The following is a 27,846-nucleotide window of genomic DNA, read 5'->3' as shown; positions in this document are numbered from 1 at the left end:
TCTCAGTCACCTCAGAGACTAGAAATTAAAGGACTAAAACCTGCAGCTGAGACGTTACAGCAGCTCTGTCGTGTCTCAGCACAAATACACATAAGATAGACACAGAAAACTTTATGAAGAAAACTGGAAGATTAAAAAAGAAACAACCACAACATTATGACCACTGACAGGAGAAGTTAATAACATCTTGTGACAATTCAGCGTCTCTGCTGGGAAACTTTTGTACCTGGTCTTCATTCATGTGGATGTTACCAGCCCCCCACCCCATAGCAATGACACCCCAGCAGGATGCTGCATCAGTTAAATTTCCCAGTTTGGAATGAATAAAGCATCTATCTATTAAAAATAAAGCTATTCAAATATTAATTTTTTTTATTTCTATTGTTTTGTTCCATTTTCTCCTCAGTAGTTGGTGCCTGATGGGATCCAGCTGCACTGTTAGCTTCTCTTCTGCTAATGTTGCTAACGCTGAGCTGGTGACACATCTCTTGTATCAAGTGTTGACTAAAAGACATCGGCGTCTACCTCCATTTATTACCCATAACTGAAATATGTTGGATTAACGTTAATGTGTATTTGAAGAAATTTAAATTTGTGGGGGAAAATAAAAAAAAAAAAATCCATTATCTGATGAATCACAACTGTTGTGGAAGCGCAAGGAAAACTTAAATAATATAAGGAAGGTGGTCATAATGTTATGCCTGATCGATGTACAGTATATGAGACGCAGGAGAAAGAAGTTGATGGAGGGGGAGGAATGACAAGAGGTTATTGTGGAAAACAATCTGCTCATGGAAAGATTAGGGATGGGAAGAAAAATTAAAATTCAAGAAGCTGCAGAAAAGATGTGGAGCAGATAAAAACAGATTTCCTTGTCGACCAGTGATGTCGCTCAATCACACTTTATTGGCAGAAGATAAAAGAATACGTGGAGAGAAACTCGGAGGGGGGGGGGAGTTCCCTTCACGACTGAGGAGCTAATACACGTTTAGGATAATGTTAATAAACTCACTAGGAAACGGTTGATTCAATAGATTCTGTAAAATCTGATTTTTAGGTTAAAATAATGTGTGTTTTTTTTTGTTTTTTGTTTTTTTCCTGCAGATATAATTGCGTTTCAACATAAATATAATAAAATAAGGGAACAGAAGTGATGTTAACACGAAGCTTTAAGAGCAAACCTCTGAATATAGCAGCTAAAAAGCGTTGAAATCTGGACCTAAATCATCTGAAGTGCAGCCGCAGACTGAAATGGAAACGGCTTCAAAGTCAAAGTCGGATATAATAACGCTACAAACACATCACGCCAGCATGAGACTATTAACACGTGCATTAACACGTACGGAAGAAGACTGAGAATGAAAAGAAGGAGGCAGAGAGCTGCAGGAGCTTGGTGTGCTTTATTAGCTACTGATTAAAGGTGGAGGACGAACCATCGCCAGGACCTAAATAATCACACATTGCACTAGTGGTAAAGGAGGGAAGGCTGAGGCGTCTCGTACAACTCTTCAGGAGCGGCTTTTAATCACGGAGGAGGTAGATGGTAACTGACTCCTTGTAAGTTTCATCACTTGAATCGTTTCTTCGTGTCTTTCTCTATTTATTAAAGGAACTTTTACTTGAGCCCTTTCGGTTTCAGGAGTTGGATAAAAACGTTAAATTAGATTTTTGAAATGTACAAAATAATAAGGTCAGGTTGGATAAATTGGTGAATCATCATCATTCATAGATTATGTGTGTGTGTGAAGTTCATGTTGCATCCACGGGCATCGAGGGGGAGGGATGGGGGGACTGAGGGGGGGGAGTAGCAGCATTTCAACGATAACACAGAAATACAACACGGTTCAAATACACGGCGGCGATAAACTAAGAGCTACACATTGCACTAAAGCCACGGCGGTGAACGAAAGGAAGGCCCCGTGGATGCGTCTCGCCCCCTCCGGAGGGAAACGGCTCCGTCCGTCCGTCCGGGGGGTGGGGGCGGGCTCTGTCTTTAGACGGCTTCTACGTAGTTGGCCGGCAGCATGCCGGTCTTGCCGGTGCGCTGCACGGTGCCGTACATCCAGCCCTCGTCGATGGCCTGGACGTTGACGATGACGTCGCCGTCCTTGAAGGACACCTCGTCGCTGTCGGCCGCCGCGTAGTCGTACATGGCGCGCACGGTTTTCTGGGGGGGAGAGGAGCCAGAGTCAGTGCTGGAAGAACATTTTCAACCAAGTCTCAGTGTTTTGTGCAGGAAACATGCAATAGGCATAAAAATAATACAAAAAAAGGCATAAAATAACAATAATGTGCAAAAAAAACACCTATTCAGGTGTGTGCATGTCTAACTAACTGACCCCGGTGGTGGAGGGGTGCGAGGGGATGGAGGACACCGTGGTCTGCTGGGTGGCCACTGATGACGACCTCTGCTGCAGCTCCACAGTCTTAGCGGTCTGGTAGCCTGCAGACGTGGAGAGGAAACGCAGGTGAGATACAGAGTACATTTGTTTTTTTGTGTTTTTTATAAAGCGTGCTGCTGTGGTGGCGGTGGAGGATCGTTACCCATGGAGGAGGTCATGAAGCCGTTGCTGTAGAGGGACATGTGGTGGTCGGCGTCCTGGGACACCTCGGACTTCTCGTCGGCCATGCCGCTCAGGGCGCTGGTGGAGCGGGAGTGCTCCTTGCTGCGACGCTGAGCTTGGACTGTCAGAGCGAAGGGTCGGGAAAGATTATTTAAGACTTTGTGGTGTCTCAAAAGTTAACTGGAAATACAGCACGTTACTGTGTCCACATCTGCTCTATATGTCAGTTAAAGACGCTTCTCCTCTTTGTGGAAAGTGTTTGAAAGACCAACTTTTTACAGTGTCATAAGTTGCAAAAGTTTGGGACCATTTACTTTAGAAAACTGTGTAAGATTTAATGTGTATGAAGCAAAGCTACCTCCTTGTCAAGAATGTTAAAGTTGCTTCTACAATTTTGGAAATCTGAGAAACCTCCAACGTTTGAATTATGGCCGAGGGAACAAGGAGATGTGTTACATTTAGAAAAGATTAGATTCATTATGTTGAATTATGTCGCAATCATTTCACAAAATATGGCAACTAGTAAATTTATTAAAAGATGGAAGTGATTAGTTAACATTGAATAAACTATAAGGTAGTTATTTAGTAATTTGAATAAATTTTTATGCATTTTGTTTTTCCTAATGTTTATTTTTCTTTGTATATTTGACGAAGAAGAAGAAATTGTCCCTCCTGTTCTCCGGATGCGTCTCACCTGACATCATGTGCAGACTCCTGGACTGGATGTTGTCCTCTGCAGGGTCGTAGTCGAACACGGAGCCGGGGTTCGTGCGCCAAACACGCAGATCTGAGGAGGCAGAGCGAGACGAATGCATCAGGGAGGCTCCACAATAAAGCTTCTTCTAAAACTTCCAACGTTGTGACTCTTATTCTGCACATGCACCTCAACGCATTTGTTCATAAAAATATAACAATCAACAATCAATCAATAACAACAATCAACAAAATCTCTTTCCACTGTCCACCTGTGTTGTGCAGAGACAAAACCTTCTATTCTATTCTATTCTATTCTATTCTATTCTATTCTATTCTCTTCTATTCTATTCTATTCTATTCTAGCGAGCGTTACCGGTGATGGTCTCCTGGTCGTGCTCGATGGCGCGCCTCCTCTCCATCTCCACCACGCGTCTCTGGATGCCGCGGTAGCTGATGTCGCTGAAGTCCTGCGTGTTCTTCTTCACGCGCTCCGTCACCGGGTCGGAGGTGGTGGGGGTGAAGCTGCCTTTGCTCTTCTCAAAGTCCTCGTGGTATCTCACCTGGAGAACACGAACAACAGACCGACGGCTCCTTAGGTGAGATGTTTTTTAGGTTAAGTTTCACCAGGTAATTATGCTTCATATGTTATTATTAAAGTATAGGAATGTTTCCTTTTACACAGGAGAGTTTTTTGTTCTGGAAACTGTTTTCTCAAAAGCTATTAAAAAGATGCAATAAATGTTCAATAAATGACTCGATAAAAAAACAAATACGCCTTAAAATGTATAAATTAAATATAATATGTTTAACCTTTTATCATTTCAACCTTTTGGGAAAAAAAATGCCCATTTAGTAAACTGAACACTGTTCATGAACATTTCATTCATGGTCTCTGTGATTTTTTAAAGCCAAGACTCTGAAGTTTTTATCACAAAATGTCAGAATCTCTCTAAGTGGTTTTGTTCTTGAGAAATCAAAGTTGACACAGAGTTAAAAAATAAGAAGTTGTTGAGTTTGCATACATAAATACATACATGAATAAATTAATATTTATATTTTAAATGTATTTATTTTGCATGAATATCCCTGTTTATTTACTTGCCCATTTAATTTTCAGTTTTATTTATTAATTGGTTAATTTTTGTGCATTTATTTAATTATTATTATTATTTCATATTTTCCTTTTTTATTGTTTATTTTTTTCTTTTTTCTTTTTCCATCTCTGCTTTATTCAAAGTGCCACGGTATCAACGTTTCATCTGTTTTACACCAATTAATCCTGAATAACTTCTTGTTTTTTTAGTAAGTTGTTATGTGTTGTTATTAGTTTTTTTTTTAGCAGAAACTATTAAAAACACATTAAATAGCCATAAAAACTGTTCAATAAATGCACAAAACAACAATAACACATTTAAAAAGGGACATAAATTAATATTTCTATTTTAAATGCATTTATTTTGTATTAATACCCGTATTTATTCACTTTATTTTACTTATTAATTGGTTCATTTTTGTGCATTTATTTATTTCATATTTTCCTTTTTTTTCCCATTTCGGTTTTAATTAAAGTGCCGTGATATCAACTTTTCACCTATTTTACATCAAGTAATCCTGAATAACATTTTTTTTTAATAAGCTGTTATGCAGAGGTTTACAAAATGACTCTGATCCTGCATTACTAATAAAACTATACACGTTTTTAAATATTTAGTAGAAAGAAACTAACTCAGAGCTGAGTGCAACCGCATGGTTAGAAACTTAAAAGACAGAGATGAAGAGACTTACGGCCTGAATAATTAAATGTAAAAGTAAAATGTACCTAAAGCTGTGTTTCTAACTAGAACAAATTAAACATCCACATACTCCAGAAATGATGCGCTGTGTCTCCCTGACGCGCCTCATCTCAGGAGTGTCCAGGACGAAGGCGGCCTTGCCTTGCACCTGCTTACGGAAACTGTCCGAGTACAGCACCTGTGGGTGGGGGGGGAGGGGGGCACAAAATGAGCATCCAGCACATTTATAAGACCGAAGGCGTCATTAGGAAGCCATTAGCATCCACATTAGCACAAAGGGCTGCGCAGAGAGACACACACAGCTGCAGGTAGAAGACGAATGAAGTAGCGGGGAAGGATTTTTATTAAGAATTAAAGGACGTTCCAACCCTCGGTGGGAGGACGGCACACGGGGAACAAGGTGAAGTACAACAGAAGAGGTTAGTAGTGGTGATGATGTGCACAGGCACATCACAGAGAGCACAGTGGGGGGAGAATTAATACGATTAACCAGGTGGGTGGGGGGGGACACGTCAGTTAGAAAAGGTTAAGAGAACATTTCTCAAGGAGAACGTGTTCTCGGAGTGGTTCTGGAGGTACCGAGCTAATGTTTTCTTGGTTCCTTTTGACTCGCTCCATCTCAGGAGTGAACACCACTGGAGTTCCCTTGGCTGAACTGTCTTTATACAACACCTACAGGACAGAAGCACAGTCAGACTCTCTTAAAGCAACGCGCACAGCACACACCTATAGGACTGCTTTCATAGACTGGGCCTCTTCAACCTTGAACTCTTAAAAAAAAAAGAAGATACAAAGAGATTAAATGATCTAATTCAGGGGTCTTCATTGTCTTTAAGGCCAACGACCCCCAAACTGATGGAGAGATTAAGTAGAGACCTCCTCACTACTGTATGTGTTCTACATTAAACTCAACCTATTATCATTATTATATTAAACTATTCAAATAATGCACACGTTCAAATATTCATTTTCTTATTTCAATCCTGTGCAACAGTACATGCAGTACCTGCACAGACCTGCAGGGGGGTCGCAAAATCTTTAGTTGATGGGACATTGTTTATACACTTTTTTTTTAATTTTCCCCCATAATTTTCCAGCATGGCAACCCTACTATTGCAAAAAAATTAAAAAAAATAATATATATTTATAAATAGCACTAGTTTAATATAGAAGACGTGTAGTAGGTACAAGGGTCACTACTTAATCTCTCCATCGGTTTAGGCTCCTTAGCCTTAAAAACGCTGTAAACCTTGTAAACTACTTTCATTTTCTTTTCTTTTTTATTATTATTATTATTTTTGGAATGTATTTAAGCAGAGTCTGAGAAACTGGTCCTATAGAGTGACTCATCCTGGCGGCTCCAGCTGGTGGAACAACCAGCTAACAAACAACAACGCAGAGACAAACGCCTCCTCACGCTTCAGCAGGAGGTTTAGCCTGACACTCGCTGTGAAGTGGGAAATTAACAGCAGCTTTTATGTGAAGAAGGAAAACGGACGCGGGTTAGAAAATATTCATAGGCCAAAGAAGAGGAGGGTCGCGGGATTAAAAGGATGGAAATTAAGGCAACAGAGGCGTCTGCGTCTTGATTATAGATGGATGGGATGAGCAGGAGGTGATGAGGTGATGAGGAGCAGCAGCAGCGGCAGCAGCAGGGAGGGAGGAGGGGGAGTAGCAAAAAGAGGCTGATGGTGATGGTGATGATGATGATGGGCATTTTAAAAGGGATCTACGGTTTCACTCTCAACAGTTAGGAGCACACGTGGTTTTCGGTTTTTCGTTCCACTACCGAGCTGATGTGCTTCTGGGTTTGTTTGACCCGCTGCACCTCAGGGAGGTCCGGTATGGCCGTGCCTCGACCCACAGACTCCTTGTATTTGATCTACCGGACAAACATGTTTTGGGTTTTCATGCAGAGAAGGATTGAGGAAGGAGTAGAAGAAGAAGAAAAGGAAGAAGATAAAATCAATAACAGACAATTTACATGGACGCAGAAAAAGAAAAACACAGCAACAACAAAAAATAAAAATAAAAATAAAAATAAAAAACACAGCAGACGTGAAACATGGAATGAAGCACACGCTTTCACCCTGAGAAATGAAGATTATGTTAGAACTAGATCTACACGATGGGGTTTGATGACAGTGATGTTCGATACCACCGATATCCTTTCCGAGCCGATACCGAGCCGATACTCTGTGTGAATACACCTTAATGTGTAAACCTAAAAAAAGTAGCGTATTTCAAATCATAGACAGAGAGTAATTTATTTACTTTAAACTCTTACTTTACTTTAAGCCTCATTTACTTTTACATTACATTCTTTATAATGAAAGTATCGATATTTTGATCTGGAATATCTGGTATCGGAAGTATCGACGTTTCAGTATCGGTCTGCACATCACTGAGTTGATGAGACTACATCTAAATGTCGTTATGACAGTGGGATAAAGATGAGGTAGGATACTGGGGGGGTTGGTGGGGGTGGGGGGGTCACTGCAGTGGAGTACCGTGCTAATGTTTTGCTGATTGCGTTTAACTCTCTCCATCTCTGGGGTCTCTGATACTGACGTGCCTTGTCCCACTCCTTCTTTGTACTGAAGCTTTGAACGAGACAGCACAAACACTGAGTCAGATATGGTGGCAGAACACTCAATGCCGAGCCGATACTTTGTGTGAATACACTTTAATGTGTCTGGTAAACCTTAAAAAAAAGAGACATCCGAGTAATTTATTTATCTTAAACTCAGACGTGTATTGAGGTAGAAGCCTCATTTAATTTACGTTACATTCCCTCTAATGACTGAAGCATCGAAAGTATCGATACTTTGATTTGAGAATCGACTTTAGAGCATAAAGACCTGGTATCGAAAGTATCGATATTTTGATTTGAGAATCGACTTTAGAGCATAAAGACCTGGTATCGAAAGTATCGATATTTTGATTTGAGAATCGACTTTAGAGCATAAAGACCTGGTATCGAAAGTATCGATATTTTGATTTGAGAATCGACTTTAGAGCATAAAGACCTGGTATCGAAAGTATCGATATTTTGATTTGAGAATCGACTTTAGAGCATAAAGACCTGGTATCGAAAGTATCGATATTTTGATTTGAGAATCGACTTTAGAGCATGAAGATCTGGTATCGTAAGTATTGACATTTCAGTATCGGTCTGCACATCATTAAATTGATGAGACGACGTCCAAACGTCGCTATGACAGTGGGATAAAGTTGGGGTAGAATATGAGGGTGAGAGACGGGAGTGGGGGGGGGAGGGGGAGGTGGGGGGGTCACTGCAGTGGAGTACCGTGCTAATGTTTTGCTGATTGCGTTTAACTCTCTCCATCTCTGGGGTCTCTGATACTGACGTGCCTTGTCCCACTCCTTCTTTGTACTGAAGCTTTGAACGAGACAGCACAAACACTGAGTCAGATATGGTGGCAGAACACTCAATGCCGAGCCGATACTTTGTGTGAATACACTTTAATGTGTCTGGTAAACCTTAAAAAAAAGAGACATCCGAGTAATTTATTTATCTTAAACTCAGACGTGTATTGAGGTAGAAGCCTCATTTAATTTACGTTACATTCCCTCTAATGACTGAAGCATCGAAAGTATCGATACTTGGATTTGAGAATCGACTTTAGAGCATAAAGACCTGGTATCGAAAGTATCGATATTTTGATTTGAGAATCGACTTTAGAGCATAAAGACCTGGTATCGAAAGTATCGATATATTGATTTGAGAATCGACTTTAGAGCATAAAGACCTGGTATCGAAAGTATCGATATTTTGATTTGAGAATCGACTTTAGAGCATGAAGATCTGGTATCGTAAGTATTGACATTTCAGTATCGGTCTGCACATCATTAAATTGATGAGACGACGTCCAAACGTCGCTATGACAGTGGGATAAAGTTGGGGTAGAATATGAGGGTGAGAGACGGGAGTGGGGGGGGGGGGGTCACTGCAGTGGAGTACCGTGCTAATGTTTTGCTGATTGCGTTTAACTCTCTCCATCTCTGGGGTCTCTGATACTGACGTGCCTTGTCCCACTCCTTCTTTGTACTGAAGCTTTGAACGAGACAAACATTGAGTCAAATATGGAGGCAGCACACTCAAAGGATTAGTTCTTATATTCAGGAGGGAAGGAAGAAGAATGAAAATGAAGACTAATTAGGGGTAAAAATGGAAGAAATTATGTTTTTTTTTATTTACATATATATATATATATATAAAAAACAGTCCAAGGCTGATATGATTGGAATGATTGATGGAACGTAGTTAAAGATGGAGGAAGGAAAACCGGCTTTGAAAACGGGAGCTTTCTAGATGACGGTGGGTCAGATTATGGGGATTATAGGGTCACTGCAGTCCTTTTTCCTCTACCAGGCTGATATTCTTCTGGGTTTCTCGGACCCGCTTCACCTCAGGGAGGTCTGGTATGGCTGTGCCTTGACCCACAGACTCCTTGTACTGTATCTGCCCATCGCACACAGAGTGAGACAGGGACCAACAAAGTCACAGTTTGTACTGCAGACACAGACACGTCCAACAACTGCACTCACTCATAGGTTTGGTTTAAAGTAACGCTGCAAAAAAACATCTTTTAGTTTTATTATTATCTCAAGGAATGAACATGGGAGCCCTCAAAGTCCCAATGAAATATTTTTTACAAGATCCATCTACACCAAGTGGCCAAAAGTATGTGGACACCCAAACAGCTGCTTCCATCCTGCCTCCGCTCCTAATGAAGGATTTGTTCCCATTATAACGCAAAGAAATAAAAGCCATTAAATGTAGCTGAAGCCAAGTCTCTTTGTAAGCTAGTTTAGTCCTTTGTCTCCTTCAAACTTAATTCCATAGAAAAACATTAGCTGCAGTTTTTCCAATAAAAGTAACTGCAGTTCCTAATTCTTCCACTAGGGGAAACTCTTCACACTATTTTAATAAGAGTTACAGACATAACACAACCTGTAGGTGGCGGTAATGTGCTTAAATTAAACTTTTTTTTTATTTTCAGAAATGACAATTTGTTGTAAAATGTTTTGTAAAAGAATAGTTCATTAGATGTAAACGTTTTCATCTTGTACTTGTGTTTCTTTGCACTAAACCAAAGGAAAACATTATGACAGAATTAATTGTAGGTTACTTATGGGGCCTCTGAACTGAAACTTACTCACTCTTTGAATATATAACAATGTCCTATTAAAACTATTCAGTGACTTATTTAAGCATTAATCATGAGGCTGACATGACAATCAGAACATTTCAGCCAGATTCAGTGCTTTAATGCAAAATATAAGATATAAAAACTACTGAGAAATATTAAAAAAATTTAAATTATGTAGCGTTAGCTTAGAATCCTAGCCTACTAAATCTATAACAACCAACACTACAGTTTCTTCAGTGGCAGTTTTTATCAAAAACAAAATTCATGACTCATATAGTCGGCGTCACACCTGCTATTCACTGCTAAATTATCATATGTAAACAAACTTTGCGGATCTTCTTTATTGGTGCAAAGTGGCGGGTGTCGCCCACCACCTACTGCCACCTACTGTTAAGGAGTGTGAATCGCTTCTTAATATTTTTTTTTTCCAAGGTAAAGGCCCATGACCCCATTGTAAACAAGCCTGCGACACACTTTTAGGTCACTAGTTTATCACCTACTTCTGGCCATTTGGTGCATTGTGAGCTATTCTCACACATTATCATCCACTGTAATAAAACACTTGGGGCTTTTAGGGACTCCAGACAATCATATCATTAGTAACAAATACCATAAAATAAGTAAAAAAAATATGACTAAAAAGGTGAATTTTGGAGAGATTACATGTCTAGTCATGTCTGTTTTATTTAGGTCTGGGGTATGGATGGAGGACTGAGGATGAGGAGGTGATGGAGGTCAGGGTCACTCTGCTGAGTACCGTGCTAATGTTGCGTTGGTTACGTTTAACTCTCTCCATCTCGGGGGTCTCGGGCAGAGCTGTCCCTCCGCCCAAATCCTCTTTGTACTGAATCTTTAAACGGACGAGGAGGAGTGAGAGCGTGAACCAGTGGTTAAGCCTGATCGCTGCTCTCGGATAAAGTTACTAATTTAACATCTCGGCTGAACGTGGTTTAGTTGTGTTGCGCTTCCTGAGCACACATCATTAAAACCACACGGACGAACATTCATGTAAACATTTAAAGGCACGACACACAAGCTCTGCACTAAAACAGCTAAAACTGTCACACATATATATAAAGCTAATCAAAGGGTTAGTTGCGTGAATTAAAATGCTACAAAAATATATATTTGTGTTTGCTCCAAAGAAAGGAGGGCTGCATGTCAGGGTTGGTTAAAAAATGAAGAAAACGCAGACAAAAAAATAAAATAAAATAAATAAATAAATAGAAATTAAAAATTGTGTTATTAGATAATATGTTTTAAAAATGTTGCAGGGTAGATACCAAGCTGAAATTCTTTGTATTCTCTTTAACACGGAGCATTTCAGGAGTGTCCTTAACGGTAGACACTTTGCCCTTTATGTTTTTAAGGTCAGTCTGGTACTGATGCTACAAGGAGAAAAACAAAAGTGCAGTTAACATGTTTCACAGTGACAACCGTAAGAAAACAGAAAGCCAGAGGAGAACTGTTCTGCTCTGAGAACATAAACTGACAACAAACACTTACTTCATTTGGACACACAACAGACGCTGAACTAGCAGCACAAAAGTAACAATTAAGGAGGATAATACTTTACAGCCGACATAGAGACACACATAGAGCCACTGGACGCTGAAAGAAAAACAAAACAAAACAGAAAAGATCATCTTTGTTTACTTACAGTGCTGAAGTTCTTCTGGTTCTCACGGACTCTCTGCATCTCCGGAGTGTCCAGGACTGGGACATAGTGAGACATGGTCTTCTCGGCCTCCTCTTTGTACTTTTTCTGTTCGGATTAAAGTAAATTTAAACAGTAAATCAGACTGGAAGTAGATGATTTTCTTGACGAGTGTCTTAATTGGTCATTAAACCCACCTGGCTGACGATGTTCCTCATCTGCTGAGCGTGGATGATGTCGGGGGTGTCGATGACGGTGGTGTAGCTGGCCCGGTCCATCTCGGCGGTCTGCTTGTACTTAGTCTAAGGAGCAAAAAACAGATTCAGCTTAAAATGTCACTGGATACACATGAAAAAATAATAATATTCGATCAGATTCAGACCTGACTGAGGATGTCAGTGGCATTCCTGGCTCTCATAAAGTCTGGCGTGTCCGTAGCCAACGCCAACATTCCCTTGCCCTTAATCTCCTGCTCCAGCGACTTCTTATACTCTCTCTGGAAACATGAAAAGTTGTTGCATACAATTGCTATTTTTTTATTTTTAAATATACAACAAGGTTTCTACTCATTCATATATGAGGAAGGCTGCAAAGCACCTAAGGGAACAGTGAATAAGAGGAGTTTAGAAGATGATTAGAGATTTTTTTAAATTTATTTTGGTCAGCAGATTGTGTGTGAATCTCCACTCAAAAACTGAAAAATAAATCATAGTCAGCAGTTAAGAACAGTATATTAAAGAATAATTAGTCCAAAAAATTATTTATGCTCTGCAGATTCAGATTCAGATTCAGAAAACTTTATTTGACCCCGGGGGTCACGAGTTAAGTTAAGGCACATGTGAGCAGTGTGACATGCAGAAAAATCTTAGATCTATATTCAGCTGTAGAAATCAACCACAAATGCACCCAAAGCATGAATTCTCAAACAACTAACCGAAATAATATCAAACCACGGCTCTATCAAAGAGACAACCACAAACCCCAAAGTCACCTCCAGGACTGGAGCCAATTAAGCCAATTAAGCCAATTAAACAATTAGAACTGCAGTTCCTTGAATGGCCACTTGAGGCCCAGGCTCCAAAAGTGAGCTAACCCCCCCCCACAAACGGCAATTTATAAATATACATTATCATCATTTTGCATCGGATATTAAGTGTGCAACAGTACGGTGGATGTGCAACACACCTGACATAAACATACCTAACTGGTGCATGTATAAATAACTGGCAATTAAAGAAAATAATTAACAGTTTTAACTTTAAACACGCTTCCATTTATCCCTTTACTAAAATATGTTGGATTCATGTTACTGTGTATTTAAATCAATTTAAATTTGTCGGATAAAATGGTGGGAGAAAATTAAAAAAAACAAAAAAACAAAACAAATTGTCTAATCAACCAACAATTTTACGACCCCCTGCAGTACCTCCGCGTACCCCCTAGGGGTCGCAGCCCCCCTTTTGAAGACTTATCCCATAGATTCTCACATTAAAATGACTGCATAGATTGAAATAAACATTTCTACAACGTAGAAAACAACAAAAAATTGATCATTGACCAGAGACGTTCAAGTTGAGCTTTAAAACTGTTTTCAAGTCACAGAGGGTTCAACCCGTCAGTGGTTTTATTAGGAAACAAGAGGAAATAAAATATGCTTTGGGTATACTGAGGTAGATTAATCAGAAAAAAAAAATGATCAAGAGTGTAAGAGAAAATTGAATTAAATATGGTGCATGTAAATATTAACAACATTTAAAAAGATCAGGAAGAGAAAAAAAAAAAAAAAAAAAGGAAAGTGCTGCAAAATTAGTGGTGTCATGAAGCAGGTGGAAAAGTAAAGAGCCAAACCCCACACAGCCACTTTGTTTTAGTGTGAGGGTGAAGCTTGGTTAAGAGGGGAGAGGATTCACCACAAGCAGAGCACGTGGGCATCACTCAGGTGAGAGTGCGACGCCCCCGTCCGTCACCTCTCAGTCAGGCGTACCTCACACAGGATTTGAGTGGCATTCCTTGCTCTCAAAAGCTCCGGAGTTTCCTCCAGTACAGTTAGCCCTTTACCCTTCACTCCCTCCTCTAGATCCTTCCTGTACTCTTTCTACAGGACGGAAGAAGAACAGAGAGACTGCAAAGAAGGGCACACAGGCAGGCCAGGCCGACACGTACAGACACACAATAAGGTGGGCAAGCTCCGCCGCTTGCCCTTTAAGCTCAAAGTCCCCAAGTCTCCTGCAAATGAAGCTTATTATCCATGTTTTTTTTGTTTGTTTTTTTTTTCGTATAATTATAAACAAAAAGCATTGGAGACGCTGGTGACTTTGGCAGAAAATCTTAATGAAAGGCATGTTGAACCATGTTTTATCAGAGAGAGCATTGACAACAACATGAAAACAAGTTTTTTTTCCATCTGAAGACACATCGTCGTTGTTTCATTCGGATTATTAACATGCAGGCATGCATGTCTATCGTTACGTACGTAAAGTTGATGGAAGTCTCTGTCTACTACGTGAAGGGTTCATCGGGAAAATGGAGAGTTTACGAAGACACAGGTAGAAACCATAGACTGTATATAGAGATGGACGGTAGAACAGATCCTTAAAATTAAAAGTGAAGCCAACCAGAGCCGTATATGTTAGAGAGAGTCTGGTCCAACCAGGGGATGGAGCGTCTGATCTGTCCCTCTATGCTGATTGGTTCTGAGCTGGTCACATGTTTTAATGGGCGCCATGTTGGATACATCTAACCAATATTCACCCATTTCAATGGCAGCTTCTGTCATTTTAAGTAGTTAATATAATACAGATGTACATTCAAGTGTCCATATTACTGTTTTAATTAGTTATTAGATAAATAAATAAGTACAGTGTATAATCCAACATTTCTTTGTAAGTGGTGGAGCATTAATTAAACGGAAACGTGGGTGAGTCTGGAGGAAGCGTGGGCGAGGCCTTGTCCATGTTTATACAGTCTATGGTGTAAATACAGAGAAATTCAACAAGACGAAGTGACGACTTTACGGCGAGACACGCAGTGGAGGGGAAGGTGGTAGTGAATCATGCAGAAGGGACTAACGCTAAACTTAATTGGTGGGAAACACTTGTAGGGAATTAAAACAAGGGGCTGTGGTTGTGATGTGGACTCGGTGTAGTATAAGTACTGGGGGAGGTAAACGGGTGAGGGGATCAATTGGTCCTTTAGTTACCTCACTGGCTATTTTGGTGGCGTGTCTGACATGAATCATGGCAGGGGTGACCTCCAAGCCTGAGAGGTTCTTTCCCCTCATGTTCTCCTCATAGTCCTTCTTATAGTCTTTCTATTGGCCGCAAAGATAAGACAAGGGGACAGACAGAGCTCAGATAACCACATGCAAGGAATGCTGGTTTTCACAATGCAGTTACCTCACTCTCATTTAGGACCTGTGGACCTTTCTGTGTCTGAGTGAATGTGTTTCTATCTGATCAACATACATGTCAGAACTGCAGCAGACGTACAACAAACCTTACCTTTGTCCTGCCTACATCATGAGAGGAAGCTTAAGCTTTTGCAGTGTTAGTTTAACATTTTACGCTGCCTTTAACTAGTGTCTGTTCTAAGCATCGTAGAAAGTGGGTTAGAGCTAATTGTTTAAGGTCAATAAGTACATGAAAAGCAACTGAACCTTAATGCAACGCACGAGCTTTAAAGGCACTGAAATGTTTTCTGAACTTCAGCAAACATTCTGCACGTGTAATATATCCAAGACATTCGATAAGCTTCTCACTAAACAAGAGGCAAAGCGACACAGATTAATGTACAGTATGAGGGGGCGGCGCATTGGAAGGAAGGTTCCTGTAAAGGAAGACGTGTTATATCCTCAGCCACGTGGATTAAACTGTATTTACCTGGCTCTGCATGTGCTGGGCCTCCTTGGCTGTCACATATGTGGGCGTCTCAAAGTCCAGCATGGGTTTGCCCTTCTCCCTCTCATACTTCTCCTTGTATTTCACCTGGAACGGCCCACAAAACAATATGTCAGCATTTATTTCCATACGCCTGAAATGTTTTAAAATCTTTTAAAACAGCTTGGAGTTCGACTTATTTTTTAAAAGCTGGTCCAAGCCTCAATAACTCATTTCATAACTGAACTGCACAGGTTTTTTATAAAGTTTGACGAAGCTTAATTATGTTTGCTACCTGCACACTCTCTTTGACATTTATTTTTGAATAAGCCACAGGTGGAGGCAGGCCTTTCCCAAGACACCACCCGTTCTCTTTCAAAACTACCAACCCAGCGTGACGGGACAGAGGATTCATCCGCCTTTATTTGCAGTCAGTGTTGCAGAGGAAAGTTTTATCATCGCGATAAGTTGGTAACGAGCAAAGACCACACAGTTTTTTCCGTTAGTAAAACCATCTCTGCCCAGATTTAGTTTGGCTCTGTTTGAGTTATGTGATCTATCAAAAAGGAAGCTAAACCCTGCTCTGCTGGTTCACTGTGGTAGATTACATAATCGTTTATCTATCTTTTAGAGTAGAAGCATGAATGGAAACGTGGCTGCACAGAAGGAAAGAAAAACACATTTCACAAAACACTGAATCAGCACAGACCTATCAATCAATATAGAAATGAATACAGATATTACACTAGTGTAGCTGGTTTTCTAACCTATTCACATTCAAATCATTCCAACAGACATAACATTATGACCACCTTAACTAATATTGTGTATGTCTCCTTTAAGCCTCCAAAACAGTTGTGTTGTTAGTGCCTCTGTGGTGGATCATCCCTCATATACTTATAACTTTTGGGATCTAGTAAAATTTGAAGGTCAGGTCAAAACCTTGTGCTGTTCTTCATGTTGTTTTGAGTTGTTCCTAAAGGTTTTTTTTTGGTGTGTCTGCGTCAGACTGCATTGCTGTGGGGTGGAGGTTCCTGGTCTAGTCTAGGTGGGTGTTACATGTCTCAATAACATCCAGATCCAAACGTTTCCCAGCAGAACATTGGATCATCATGAGATGCTCTGTGTTATTCACTTCTCCAGTGTCAGTGGTCATAATGTTGTGGCTGATCACTGTACGTCACCAGAGTTCATTCATTACTCATTTATAAGTTATGTCATCCCCAACTGAAATTATAAATAAATACAACATCATCCTCCTCCTCTTTTTTTTTTTTTCAGGAGCCACTTTCTTTACAATACCTGAAAACCCAGAACAGGTGAAGGTTTGGTTTGTTGACCCCCCAGCGTTTGCACCACTTACGTTGCTCTGGAGTTCAGAGGCCTCCTTGAGATGGAGCTGTTCTGGTGTGTCGGGAATCATGTGGTAGTGACCTTTACTCTCCTCAAATTTCTTCTTGTAGCAGTACTACGGGGATTTCCCGGTAAAGTAAGGCAGAAGAGTGTCTGTCTGGAGTTTACGCTCGTCCGTTACACAGCACAAAAAAGTCTCAAACAAAAATACGTGACTTTGACACTTTAAAATACAAGGGGAAGTTATGAGAAATGATGTGCCAGATGATCTGAGATCAATGCAGAAGAGGGGGGAGCTGTGTTAAGGGATCATTAATTACTGTAAAAGAAATAAAAAAAAATAGGAAACTGAGAAAAGTGAAGCAGTGGAGGTTAAAGAGGGTGATATTATGGGAAAGGTCAAAGGTGAGAAGGGTAAGGGTCACTACCAGATGAGGTGTCACAGAGGAATGGATATTTGGAGGATGATGGAGGAGCTTAGTGCGTATAAATCCATGAGATGGTCAATGCTTAACTACGCTGTGTGGATTGTTACTGTGGGGTGATGGAGACGCTGAGTTCAGGCGCGGTGCAACGCGGAGGAGGCACCGAAACTGAGCTGCAGCCTCCCAGGTGGGAAATGTGGGGGGAGAGTTAAATGGCTGATGAAGTCTTACTTGGCTGGACAGTTTGCTGGTGCTCAGGCTGTGCTGCATGGACAGTGACTCGGCCATGTCAGTCACAGGCTTGTGGATCTTCTTCAGGTCGCCCTTGTACTTCACCTGCACGAACAGACGTGATGGTAAATATTCCAGGACGGATTTACACGACCGGTTAAAAGTTTTAGAACAGCACAGAGAGTTGGTAGAGTTAGCCCAAATAGCTCTCCAATCCTGGACAAGTGAAACTTAAACATTGTCCTGGGAACTTTTGCAAGACAGAAATGGAAGAAGAGAACAATTTTGGAATTCTCAACAAAAGAAGAAAAATGTTTGATTTCCATTTTAGAAAGTTAAATCACCCAAAGATGTTTTTTTTTTTTTTTTAACTTCAGTTGTTTATTTGGTCTGTGCTTTCATTTCAGAATAAAAATGAGACATTAAACCACTAAATTTCAATAAAAAAGAAAAGAAATTAATACTGGAGTGTTCTAAAACTTTTGACCGGTAGAGTAGAAGAAAGAAAAACAGTTAAAAACATGTGTGAAGAATAAATATAGATAAATAAATAAACTGAAACAATCAACAAACTAACAAGTCTGATTGTCCTAATTTTATCTTTTTTAATTCAATGTCAGTCACAGCAGAAACAGACCAAATGATTAAAAAAAAGTTGGATTAAAATTCAATGAATATGTTATTAATTATTATTTACTTAAATCGTCTAAAACAAGTTGTTTTATTTAGTTGGATCTTTGGAAAACTATGTTTCTCTACATCCAGCAAACCTCCAAACAGCATCAAGATTAATGATTCATATCTATATCTTTACTTTAACGCACTCTGACTGTGAATAATAAAAAGTGTAAAACTCATTAGTCAAAGTAACACCTACCTCACTAGCCAGCACGTTGGCATCCTTCAAAGTCTTGTAAATCTTACTGTCCTTCAGGTCATATTGTGGCTTCTTTCCTTTCATCTCCTTATCAAACTTCTCCTTGTACTTCAACTACGAGGGCAGGACATGAGTGAAAAGTTAGTACGAGCAGTGGTGTCGTTTCCTCCCAACACGGAGGAAACGACAAAAAAAACAAACAAAAAAATAAATGACGTGATAGTTTTGTGTAAAAACATGTGGACATGCTGCGTTTCTAATCCTTGCTTTGCGTCTCCCTAACATGTTTATTTCTCCATGCATTTTCAATCAGCATTCATTCAAATTCAAATGAAAATGATCTCAAACATCTGCAGTTTGAAATAGTGCAGAGAATGAAATTTTATAGTTTGTATTTTATTCTATTCTGACGTATGTGAACTTGAAGTAGACAGTTTTTCTGTGCTATTTTAATGTCTCTATATTCTCTCTCTATATATATTCTGTTATATCACATGCATAATTATTATAATCTCTAGTATTGGCTTTAAATGTCCACCTAGGACATTTTTAAAAGCAAACTAAAGACCTACCTTTTTAGTCTTGCTTTCAACTGAATTTTATTTACCTTTTAGTCTGTTTATTAATTGAATTTTATTTATTTTGTCATTCTATATTTTTTAGTCTGACTTTCAACTGAATTTTACTGATTGTTTATTATTTTTATCTTTTTAGCCTGGTTATTAATTATATTTTATGTATTTTATCACTTTATCATTTTTTAGTTTGACTTTTAACTGCATTTTTACTTATTTTTTATTATTTTATTTTTTTTATCTCTTTAGTCCGGCGTTTAACTAATTTGAATTTATTTATTTATTTTTACCTTTTTAGTGGCTTTTAATTGAATTTTATTTATGTCTATCCTTAAGGTAATTACTAAATTATAATTATAATTTATACAGTTATTCATTTATTTATTTATTTCATCTTCCAGTATTTCCTCAACTTCGAAGTGTAGAGGGTGGGACAGCGTTTTTTCTTTATGTGAAACACTTTGGGCTCCATCTTTTGTATGAAAAGTTCTCTATAAATAAAGTTTGATTGACAGACTGATTGAAAAGTGGCTATCAAAGTGTCACTTTAGGGCTCTTCTTATTAAAACCAAACGACGACTTTAGGTCCTGTTCAAACCTATTACGAGTACTTTCATTTCAGATGGATTACAGTTCATTTCTGACATTAAATGCTTCTAGTCTGTGAATGAACTGTCTGAACGTGACCATATTTAGTAAATATAGTGGTTTCTGTAGTTTCTTCCACTGTGAAATCCATCTATGTTTCTAAACGTACATTATTTGTGTCGCATGTCATGTGAGTTTAAACCTTTGATCCGTTGAAACAAGATGCATCCACATGTACGGAAACCAGGACTTCACATATATTTATATGAAGTATATAAAGCAGTATATTTGGAGGAAATAACACAGATTAGAGAAGAAGGGACAGAGTAATTCTTTGGGAGTAGATGTGTAAATCCAGCAGTAATGATTCATTAATTGTATTATTTTAATTGTATTGTAATTGTTTATAAAATTGTAAACTTTAGCTTTTATGAAGGCCTACGCTGCCCTCTGGTGTTTACAATACACAACACAACATGTGTGTGACTGCAGGATTTACACATGTTGTATAGAGAAGAATTCAGGTGCATTAGCTTGCTCATTGTCATGAAGTCCTTCCAGATTACCATAAACAAATACACACATTCACTGAGAAATAAATAAATAATAAATATACAAATAAACATAGAGTGTTAGTACCAGTGCTGCTAAGGCAGTGATGCATTCGACTATGCTTTGCAATGAGTTTGTCAAGGCAAAGGAGAAAAAAAAAGGAGAGGGTGCACACAATGCCGAACAAATTGCAAGCAAAATTTGATAATCTGAATGAACATTTAATGACAGTTCATTGTGGTTTGTACCAATGGTTCGGTCGAGCCTGTGGTAAAATCATCAATTATTCATTCAGTCTGATTGGAAGGAAATGGAAAAAAGGACGAGAGGAGACAAACATGTAGCAGTAGCCCCTTTGGTTTTAGGGCATGAACCTCCTTACATCGCTAGTCACAGCACTCATTTTCTTAATGTGGCGCATCTGGGGGGTATCATAGGAAGCTGCTCCATGGAGGGAGGGCTTGGCCTCCACCTACAAAGCGCAGTGAGATGGAGGGATGAGAACACACAGACTGGGACAGTATGGAAGTCGAGAGGAAAGGAAAGAGATTAGGAAGAGGATGAAGGTAGAGGAGCGTTGAACTTTGAAGATGGAGATGGGACATACAATGATAGGAGCAGTTAAACATGAACATGTATTGTCATGGAGATTAAGACGTGGATTATAATGCAGGATGACAGAGGAAGCACCATGGAAAAGCTGCTGGTTCTATCATTAGGTCTGCAGATTGCTGCTAAGCACTATAGTAGTTTGCAAATATAAGCTTGTAGAAGCTGCTTGAATCTTTGCACTGACTCCAGCAATTATTTATAAGAAAGTAAAGGGAAATAAACGTCTTCTATGAGGTGTTAATTGTCTGAAATCAGTGTGAAAGCAACCTGAGTGTCCCGGGGCTTTGTGGGACAGATGGTTTATTTTGGTTTGGCGTACCTGGCTGTTCAGCTTGGACACCTCAGTTGCCAAAGCGATGTCTGGGCGATGGGCCAGAGAACCTCCACGGCTGGCTTCTTCACGCGCCTTCTCACGGTAACCAACCTGGTGGAGGCAACATGAATCAGTGGAGTGAGAACAAACTGTGACCGGTAGGTGGTCTCACTACCATTGTTTTAAATGTGTTGTTGACTCATATTTGCACCTGATGTTGTTAATTAAAAAGGTTTAAACACTTGCAGAGGGCAGTGGAACTATATGTTTAATGGTCTATATATATATACAATCTACATTTCACATTATGTGAAAACCAAACTTGTGCAACATCGGCACAAATCAAGATATAATGTGTTGGAGAAAAGGTGGAATTTCGATCTTCTTTCATTGGCAGAAGATAAGGAAGTGATAAAAATTTGAAGGTGAACATCAGATTTAGAAATACATGTTTAGGATAATGTCAGATGTAAAGGCTGAAGTCTGTGGAGGACTGACTACTAATAATGAGAAACATATTTATAGTCAAGTTTCTCCTTCAGAGAAATGCAGAGAGGTTTGTTCTGAGTAAGACTGTTACCTGAAGACCTTTTCTCAATATTTTTTAATACCTCATCGCCACTTAGAATTGTAACCAGTGACACCTTTAACTTAACAGTTTCAGTTTACGATAAAGCCTATAGACCACCGCCATCCAACAGAATTCAAATAGTCTGGAAAATAAATCAAATAAATAAAAAATAAAAGCAAAAGCCGTAGTCAGACATGTTTGACAAACCTTCAAATTTTTTAGATCTCATAAAGTCGTGATAAAACTTTTTAAGGTTCTTAATTTCCCCCAAAATTGAATTAAAAACTTTTAATACTTTTCAAGAGTGTGTGTTGTGCAGTGGACTAACACCTACGTATTTATGTTTTTGTATTATTTTGATTAATTGTCTCATTATTATTATTTTTTTTTAAAAAAGAAAGAAAAAAAGCGTGTGCACAAATTTATACAACAAACCCTTGTGTGTCGACTGCATTGGTGTATAGTTTCAAAGCAAACATAACAAACGTATCTGTCTACAGGTTTTAATGCACCCGTTAATTACCTCACTGATGAGTTTTGCGGCCTGGGTGGCCTTCCTGATGTCAGGACGGTCCACTACACTGGTGTAGTGCAGGTTGGCTTTGGCGTCCTTCTTGTAGGCAACCTATCGGATTGGGCGGAAGGGCAGATTGAATACAGCATGTGCCAGAAATAAATAAGAGAAGCTGTGAAACAATCCCAGTGTGAAGGCTGCGTTGAGGTGACTCACGCTGCTCTGGTTCTTGGCCACATCCATGGCGTGCTGCACATCGGGCGGCACCATCATGTGGTTGTACACTGACTTGCCCTTCTCCTTCTCAAACTTCTGCTTGTACAGTTTCTGTAAAGAGAGGAAGAGGATGCGGGTGATGCACGTGGACCAGGATTGTGGGGACGGATGAGTTCATTTTGTCAGTGTTTAACGGTCGTACCCCGCTGACGAGCTTGTTAATCTCCTTGCTGTGGGCGGTGTCGCGGGTCTCGGACAGCGTGGTGAACGAGCCAGACTGCATGTCCTTCTTACTGGCCTCCTTGTATTTGCTCTGTGGAAGACACAACGGACACAGATGATGGTGTTGCTGTTGTAGCCATAGAAACAGCTGTATTATACGATTTTTATTTAATAGAGGGTTATGCACGTGAGGTCACTGCTGCCTGAGGCCACGCCCCCTGAGTGTCAAAAACATGGTGAAATGTATCAGTAAATACAGTCAAACCGGGAAAAATGTGGATTATCAGATAAAATTAAGGACAATTTACAAAAGTGTATTAGCCTCAGTTTCAGTTAGTTTTAGGTAATTTCAGTTATGATAAATGTAGCTAAATAAAAGATGCTAATGCTAAGAGCTAGCCATACAATACTGCGTTAAAAGGATGACGAGGAGGGATTGTAAATATTCTGTTTATTGTTTTTTATTGTTGCAACTGAAATCATCATTCCAGTTATTTCTTTGTAATGCAGCAATGCACTTACTAAATTATTTACAAAAAAAATGTACTTAAATTTTACAATTTAGACAGTATTAAAGCCTATAACTAATGCTGCTAATCTCGATGCTCAACTGCCGCTTTTTGCCACTCAGTGGCCGTAACCATGGAGACTAAGTTCGCTGTGATGTCACGTACATACCCTCTATAACCAAAAAAATGAACAGGTCGTACCTCTGATACCAGAGAGCGCACAGCCTTGGCATGGAGAATTTGAGGTGTGTCCAAAACGGGAACGTAGTGGCCCTTTTCCTTTTCATACTTCTGCTTGTACTTCACCTAGAGGGGGTGAAATTAATAAAATATCAGCATACAGCATGTTCTAATTATCATTCAATTATCAATTATCATTTTTGTTTAGTATTAAAGAAGGAGAAACCCTTACATCACTGGCTATTTCAGCATTTTTCATGCACAGGACGGTGAGCTTGTCATCAACGACAGGTATCACACAGCCCTTCATCATCTCCTTGTCGTACTTGTACTCAACCTGCGTGAGAAACAGCGAGGAGGAGAAGAAAAGCGTCAGAGTCGTAAGCGGTTAAAATTAAACGTGAAATTAAAGATGAAAAGCACCGACTCACGTCGCTCTGCTGCAGAGAGTTTTTGGCAGCGTTGACAAAGTCGGGTCTGTCTGCGGTCCAGATCCACTTGTTCTTGGTAGCTTCATACTTCTTCCTGTAGTCAAGCTAAAAATACATCACGAATATTATTATGAATTCATTTAAACAATGAAGAGAAAGTGAGACTTCCTGATTTTGTCGTGACAGATGCTTACATTGCTGATGTTCTTGTACGCCTCCTTGGCAGCACGGATTTCATGAGCCTCGGGGTCCATGTTGATCTGGGCCTTGCTCTTCTCGTACACCTCCTTATACTTCAGCTGCAAGATGCATACAAATGTACCATTAAACACAACAAAATATACTTCATATTTTCTTCTGCTTTGTAAATAAAAGAAGAGCAGCCGGTTTGACTTACGCTGCTGGTGATCTCCTTAACCTTCTTCATGTGCTGCTGGTATGGGGTGTCATAAGGCAAGGTGTATCCCTTAGCCTTGGTCTTGTTGTACTCCATCCTGTAGATGATCTAAGGGGAAAAAGCATCATCGCATAGTCAGGTGGATACAAAAAGACTTCATTTCTGATACTAAATGAGCCATAAATAGAACAGAGCTTACATCGCTGATCTTCTTGCTGCGTTTGTGGGCCTCATACTCGGGCGTCTCCAGAACGGAGGTGAACTTGTCCTTGGCGCGTTCATACTGCTCCCTGTACTTCCACTGGTTGAAGAGGATAATGTGAAAACAAAGTTAGTATGTTGTTTTTTTAAGAAATTTTGCCAATGTAATAATTTGGCTTTTATATGTGTATTTTCAACAAGAACCATCCAAGAAAAGAGATGTATGTATATGTATGTATATAATAATATATAATAAACAACAATTGCAGAAGGAAATGGCGCCCTCTTTGGTCAGATCAGATAACGACATAATTTCAATTTAAATCAGGGGTCCTCAACGTTTTTCAGACCCCCAAACTAATCGGGACATTAAGTAGGGACCCCCTACCTACTGCATGTGTTCTATATTAAACTAGTGGTATTTATAAATATATTATCATTATCATTGTGCATTCAGTATCAAGTTATTCAAATAATACATAGGTTCAAAAACAACACTAGGGTTAAGGTAATGTGGTAATGTTTTCTGACTCCATTTATCCTTTTATATGTTGGATTCAAATATATATATATATATATATATATATATATAAAATGTCTAATCAACCAAATATTTTGCGACCCCCCCCCCCCTGCAGTACCTCTGTGGACCCCCTAGGGGTCACGGTTCCCCTGCTGAATATCTATGATTTAAATCATTTCCTTTTGTCACTATAATGTGACAAATAATAATAAATAATGTGTATTTCTTTTCTTGGATAGTTTAGAAACCATTAACTACTATGTGAAGTGTAGTGTGTGTGAGTGAAGTGGTGCCATGCAGACATTTATATATTTATATATATATAAAAACATGCCTTATGAAATGCACACAAACAGAGAGAAAGAGGCAGACAGTTATTTTCCAGGTGAAACTGAGGACGTGGACATGTTATGAAAGTCTGCAGTACTCACGTGGTTCATGGTAACCAGCGCTTCATCTATTTATTGCTCACTGAATCTGAGGCTGATGTAGAGGGACAATGTGGCTTCAACACGTTTATGCAGGTAAAAGTTAAAATAGCTGGGTAACTACTGCGCTGCATAATTAGATGTATATAAGTTGCAAGTTAGCAATGAAAAATAGAGAAAATTAATATGTGAATGGGAGGGATTAGAGCATTAAAGTCACTTTTTAGTTGATGTAATGAAGGGAATTGGATAAGACCTCATTTATTAACAGAAGCTTATTTTCTGTCCCTTTCTGGACAGGGATTAGTGTTAACCACAGCTCACCGCTCTCTGGCTTTTTACCTTACTGCCCACAGAGGACTGGTAAAGGGCTCTGAGGATGTCTGGGCGGAGTAGCTCATTGCAGCCACTCTTTAGGAGATCCTTTGCTCTGGACTTATACCTGACCTGTCCACACACACGACAACAAACATACACACAGCATGCAATAGTTTGAGGGCATAAAAGAAAAAAAGAAAAAAGTAACACTGGGAGGACTGGAGGAGAACCCCGGAGATCCAAGTGTGACCGTGAAGCTGCTTGTCGTCATCTGTGCCCTCAGAGTGACCGAAGTCATCAGCTTCAGCAAAAGTTAACTCGGAGCATTAGTCAAACATCTGTCCTTCTGAGGGAACAGATGCAGGAGTGATGCTCACTCAAGATAGCGGACAGCTGCTATTTGAGTGGCAGAATTCACATGGACCTGCGACAAAAAGGAAGAGACGGACACAGACGAGGAGAGAACTGTCTGTGTTTTTTTTGTCTGAAGAGCTATCACATAGCCATGCGACGACCACCGTCAACAGGTCTGTTGACCACGTCATGCACCGGTTGTCACAGGCGTGGGCCGGGAGGAGGCAGGCTGGTCGCTACGGGGCGACCACCAGGGCGTTTACCTGGCTCATCTTCCTGTTCTCCCTGGCCAGCTGGTATCTAGGATCGTCTGTGGTTATTGTGAACTTAGACCTGGTCTTCTCATAATTAGCTCTGTAGACTCTCTGCTCAGAATGTCAGAAGGTGGTTAAAAACAAAACATCCAGAAAAACAGTCGCCCTGTCATGTGATAGAAACTTTTTTAGGGAAGAAAAGAAAGTTAAAACAAGTTGATGTGGAACACGGACATTTTTCAGTTTTAAACATTTGGCTGTAAAAACATCACGTCATAAGTCTTTTACCTTTAGACTGAGAGTCCAGTAGCGATTGCACAAAGACAAAATTAACAAGTTCATCGTATAGTTTAAAGATGAGATTCAACAAATGAATGAAATCAATTACTGCGTCGGGTCAAAGAATGAATGGACTCACATCATTGATGAGAATGGAGGCGTTCTTAGCCGCCTGGAAGAACGGAGAGTCGCAAGTGTACTTGAAGTTGCCTCTGTTCTTCTCAAAGGAGGATTTGTAGAGTCTCTGTTCCCAGAAAAACAAACCAATATTAGGAATATGTAAAAAAAATAAATAAAATGTGTGAGTTTGAGCCGATGCTTCACCTCGCTGTACAGCGTCTTGTTCCTCTCAGCCTGCACCAGCTCAGGTGTGTCCCACACAAAGCAGCCAATACCCTTCAGCCAATCCAGGTCCTCCTTGTACTTGACCTAAAAAAAAAAAAAAAAAAAAAAATACAGGAAAATTTAATTTAATTTAAATAAGGCAGAGTTTCATTAAAGAAAATAAATGTAACACATGGCTCCAAGTGTACTCACGTTGCTGATGTTGTCGTTGACGATTCTGCTGAAGAAGAACTCGGGACGGTCGGGGATGGACTTCCACGTACCCAGAGAGTTGATGTATTTCTCTCTGTATTTAACCTGGAGAAGTTAAGACAAAAGAGCTCGAATGAGGACGATCTTAAAATCTGTGCGTCCACGTAAAACTGTGAAGACATATAATTTGAATTGCTGACCTCACTGATGTCGTCGGTGACTCTGCGGTGGCAGACGATGTCCAGAGCATCTTTGACTGTGTGGTAGTGTCCTTTGGAAAGCTCAAAGGTTTCTTTGTAACGCAGCTGAACATGGGGAGAGAAACACGTTGTGAGATAGTCATCAAATCCAAAAAGAGGAGCTGTCACCCTGATGAAGGCTATGTGCCACAACACGTAGGTGCATTTTAATGTTTCAATTTATCAATTAATATCAAAACTACATTTTCAAACAGGTTTGTTCATTATTTTTGAAAATATATTAAAAAATTAGTGTTTTCTCTCAAACTCCTTTTAAGTCCTATAATGACATGGTGGAGTGATTGATTGTTTATTTGCACACTGAAGATAGAAAACATTAAAAATGGTATAAAAATGGTTAATTAGCAGGAGAAATAGAAGCCAA

The 27,846-nt window shown here is 39.6% G+C and overlaps 1 protein-coding gene across 5 annotated transcripts in view; it reads right to left on the bottom strand.

Moving 5' to 3' along the window:
- Positions 1-1,381: 1,381 nt before the first annotated feature.
- neb (nebulin) overlaps positions 1,382-27,846 on the bottom strand; it is a 61,894-nt gene continuing 35,429 nt past the window's right edge. The window contains exons 104-142 of one of the 5 annotated variants that reach the window (XM_047601527.1): positions 27,423-27,527; positions 27,223-27,327; positions 27,010-27,114; positions 26,825-26,929; positions 25,823-25,927; positions 24,528-24,629; positions 24,329-24,436; positions 24,126-24,230; positions 23,932-24,036; positions 23,733-23,837; positions 23,522-23,626; positions 22,792-22,902; positions 22,590-22,700; positions 22,383-22,484; positions 21,295-21,399; positions 20,746-20,835; positions 18,649-18,762; positions 17,772-17,876; positions 17,126-17,230; positions 15,766-15,870; positions 15,087-15,197; positions 13,872-13,982; positions 12,270-12,383; positions 12,085-12,189; positions 11,891-11,995; positions 11,514-11,618; positions 10,988-11,080; positions 9,447-9,539; positions 9,039-9,131; positions 8,364-8,456; positions 7,564-7,656; positions 6,843-6,935; positions 5,633-5,725; positions 5,124-5,231; positions 3,634-3,820; positions 3,259-3,351; positions 2,545-2,685; positions 2,340-2,443; positions 1,382-2,167 (exon numbers count right to left, since the gene is read on the bottom strand). In XM_047601527.1, the coding sequence (XP_047457483.1) occupies positions 1,994-2,167; positions 2,340-2,443; positions 2,545-2,685; positions 3,259-3,351; positions 3,634-3,820; positions 5,124-5,231; positions 5,633-5,725; positions 6,843-6,935; positions 7,564-7,656; positions 8,364-8,456; positions 9,039-9,131; positions 9,447-9,539; positions 10,988-11,080; positions 11,514-11,618; positions 11,891-11,995; positions 12,085-12,189; positions 12,270-12,383; positions 13,872-13,982; positions 15,087-15,197; positions 15,766-15,870; positions 17,126-17,230; positions 17,772-17,876; positions 18,649-18,762; positions 20,746-20,835; positions 21,295-21,399; positions 22,383-22,484; positions 22,590-22,700; positions 22,792-22,902; positions 23,522-23,626; positions 23,733-23,837; positions 23,932-24,036; positions 24,126-24,230; positions 24,329-24,436; positions 24,528-24,629; positions 25,823-25,927; positions 26,825-26,929; positions 27,010-27,114; positions 27,223-27,327; positions 27,423-27,527 (4,212 nt within the window). In that variant the 3' untranslated portion in view covers positions 1,382-1,993. The remainder of the gene's footprint in view (positions 2,168-2,339; positions 2,444-2,544; positions 2,686-3,258; positions 3,352-3,633; positions 3,821-5,123; positions 5,232-5,632; positions 5,726-6,842; positions 6,936-7,563; positions 7,657-8,363; positions 8,457-9,038; positions 9,132-9,446; positions 9,540-10,987; positions 11,081-11,513; positions 11,619-11,890; positions 11,996-12,084; positions 12,190-12,269; positions 12,384-13,871; positions 13,983-15,086; positions 15,198-15,765; positions 15,871-17,125; positions 17,231-17,771; positions 17,877-18,648; positions 18,763-20,745; positions 20,836-21,294; positions 21,400-22,382; positions 22,485-22,589; positions 22,701-22,791; positions 22,903-23,521; positions 23,627-23,732; positions 23,838-23,931; positions 24,037-24,125; positions 24,231-24,328; positions 24,437-24,527; positions 24,630-25,822; positions 25,928-26,824; positions 26,930-27,009; positions 27,115-27,222; positions 27,328-27,422; positions 27,528-27,846) is intronic. The other 4 variants (XM_047601528.1, XM_047601529.1, XM_047601530.1 and 1 more) reach the window with 4 other exon arrangements.

This window comes from Mugil cephalus, chromosome 12, assembly GCF_022458985.1.
Source record: "Mugil cephalus isolate CIBA_MC_2020 chromosome 12, CIBA_Mcephalus_1.1, whole genome shotgun sequence".
In the NCBI taxonomy this organism is placed as follows: Eukaryota; Metazoa; Chordata; class Actinopteri; order Mugiliformes; family Mugilidae; genus Mugil; species Mugil cephalus.
This window is presented reverse-complemented; position numbering and strand designations above follow the sequence as displayed.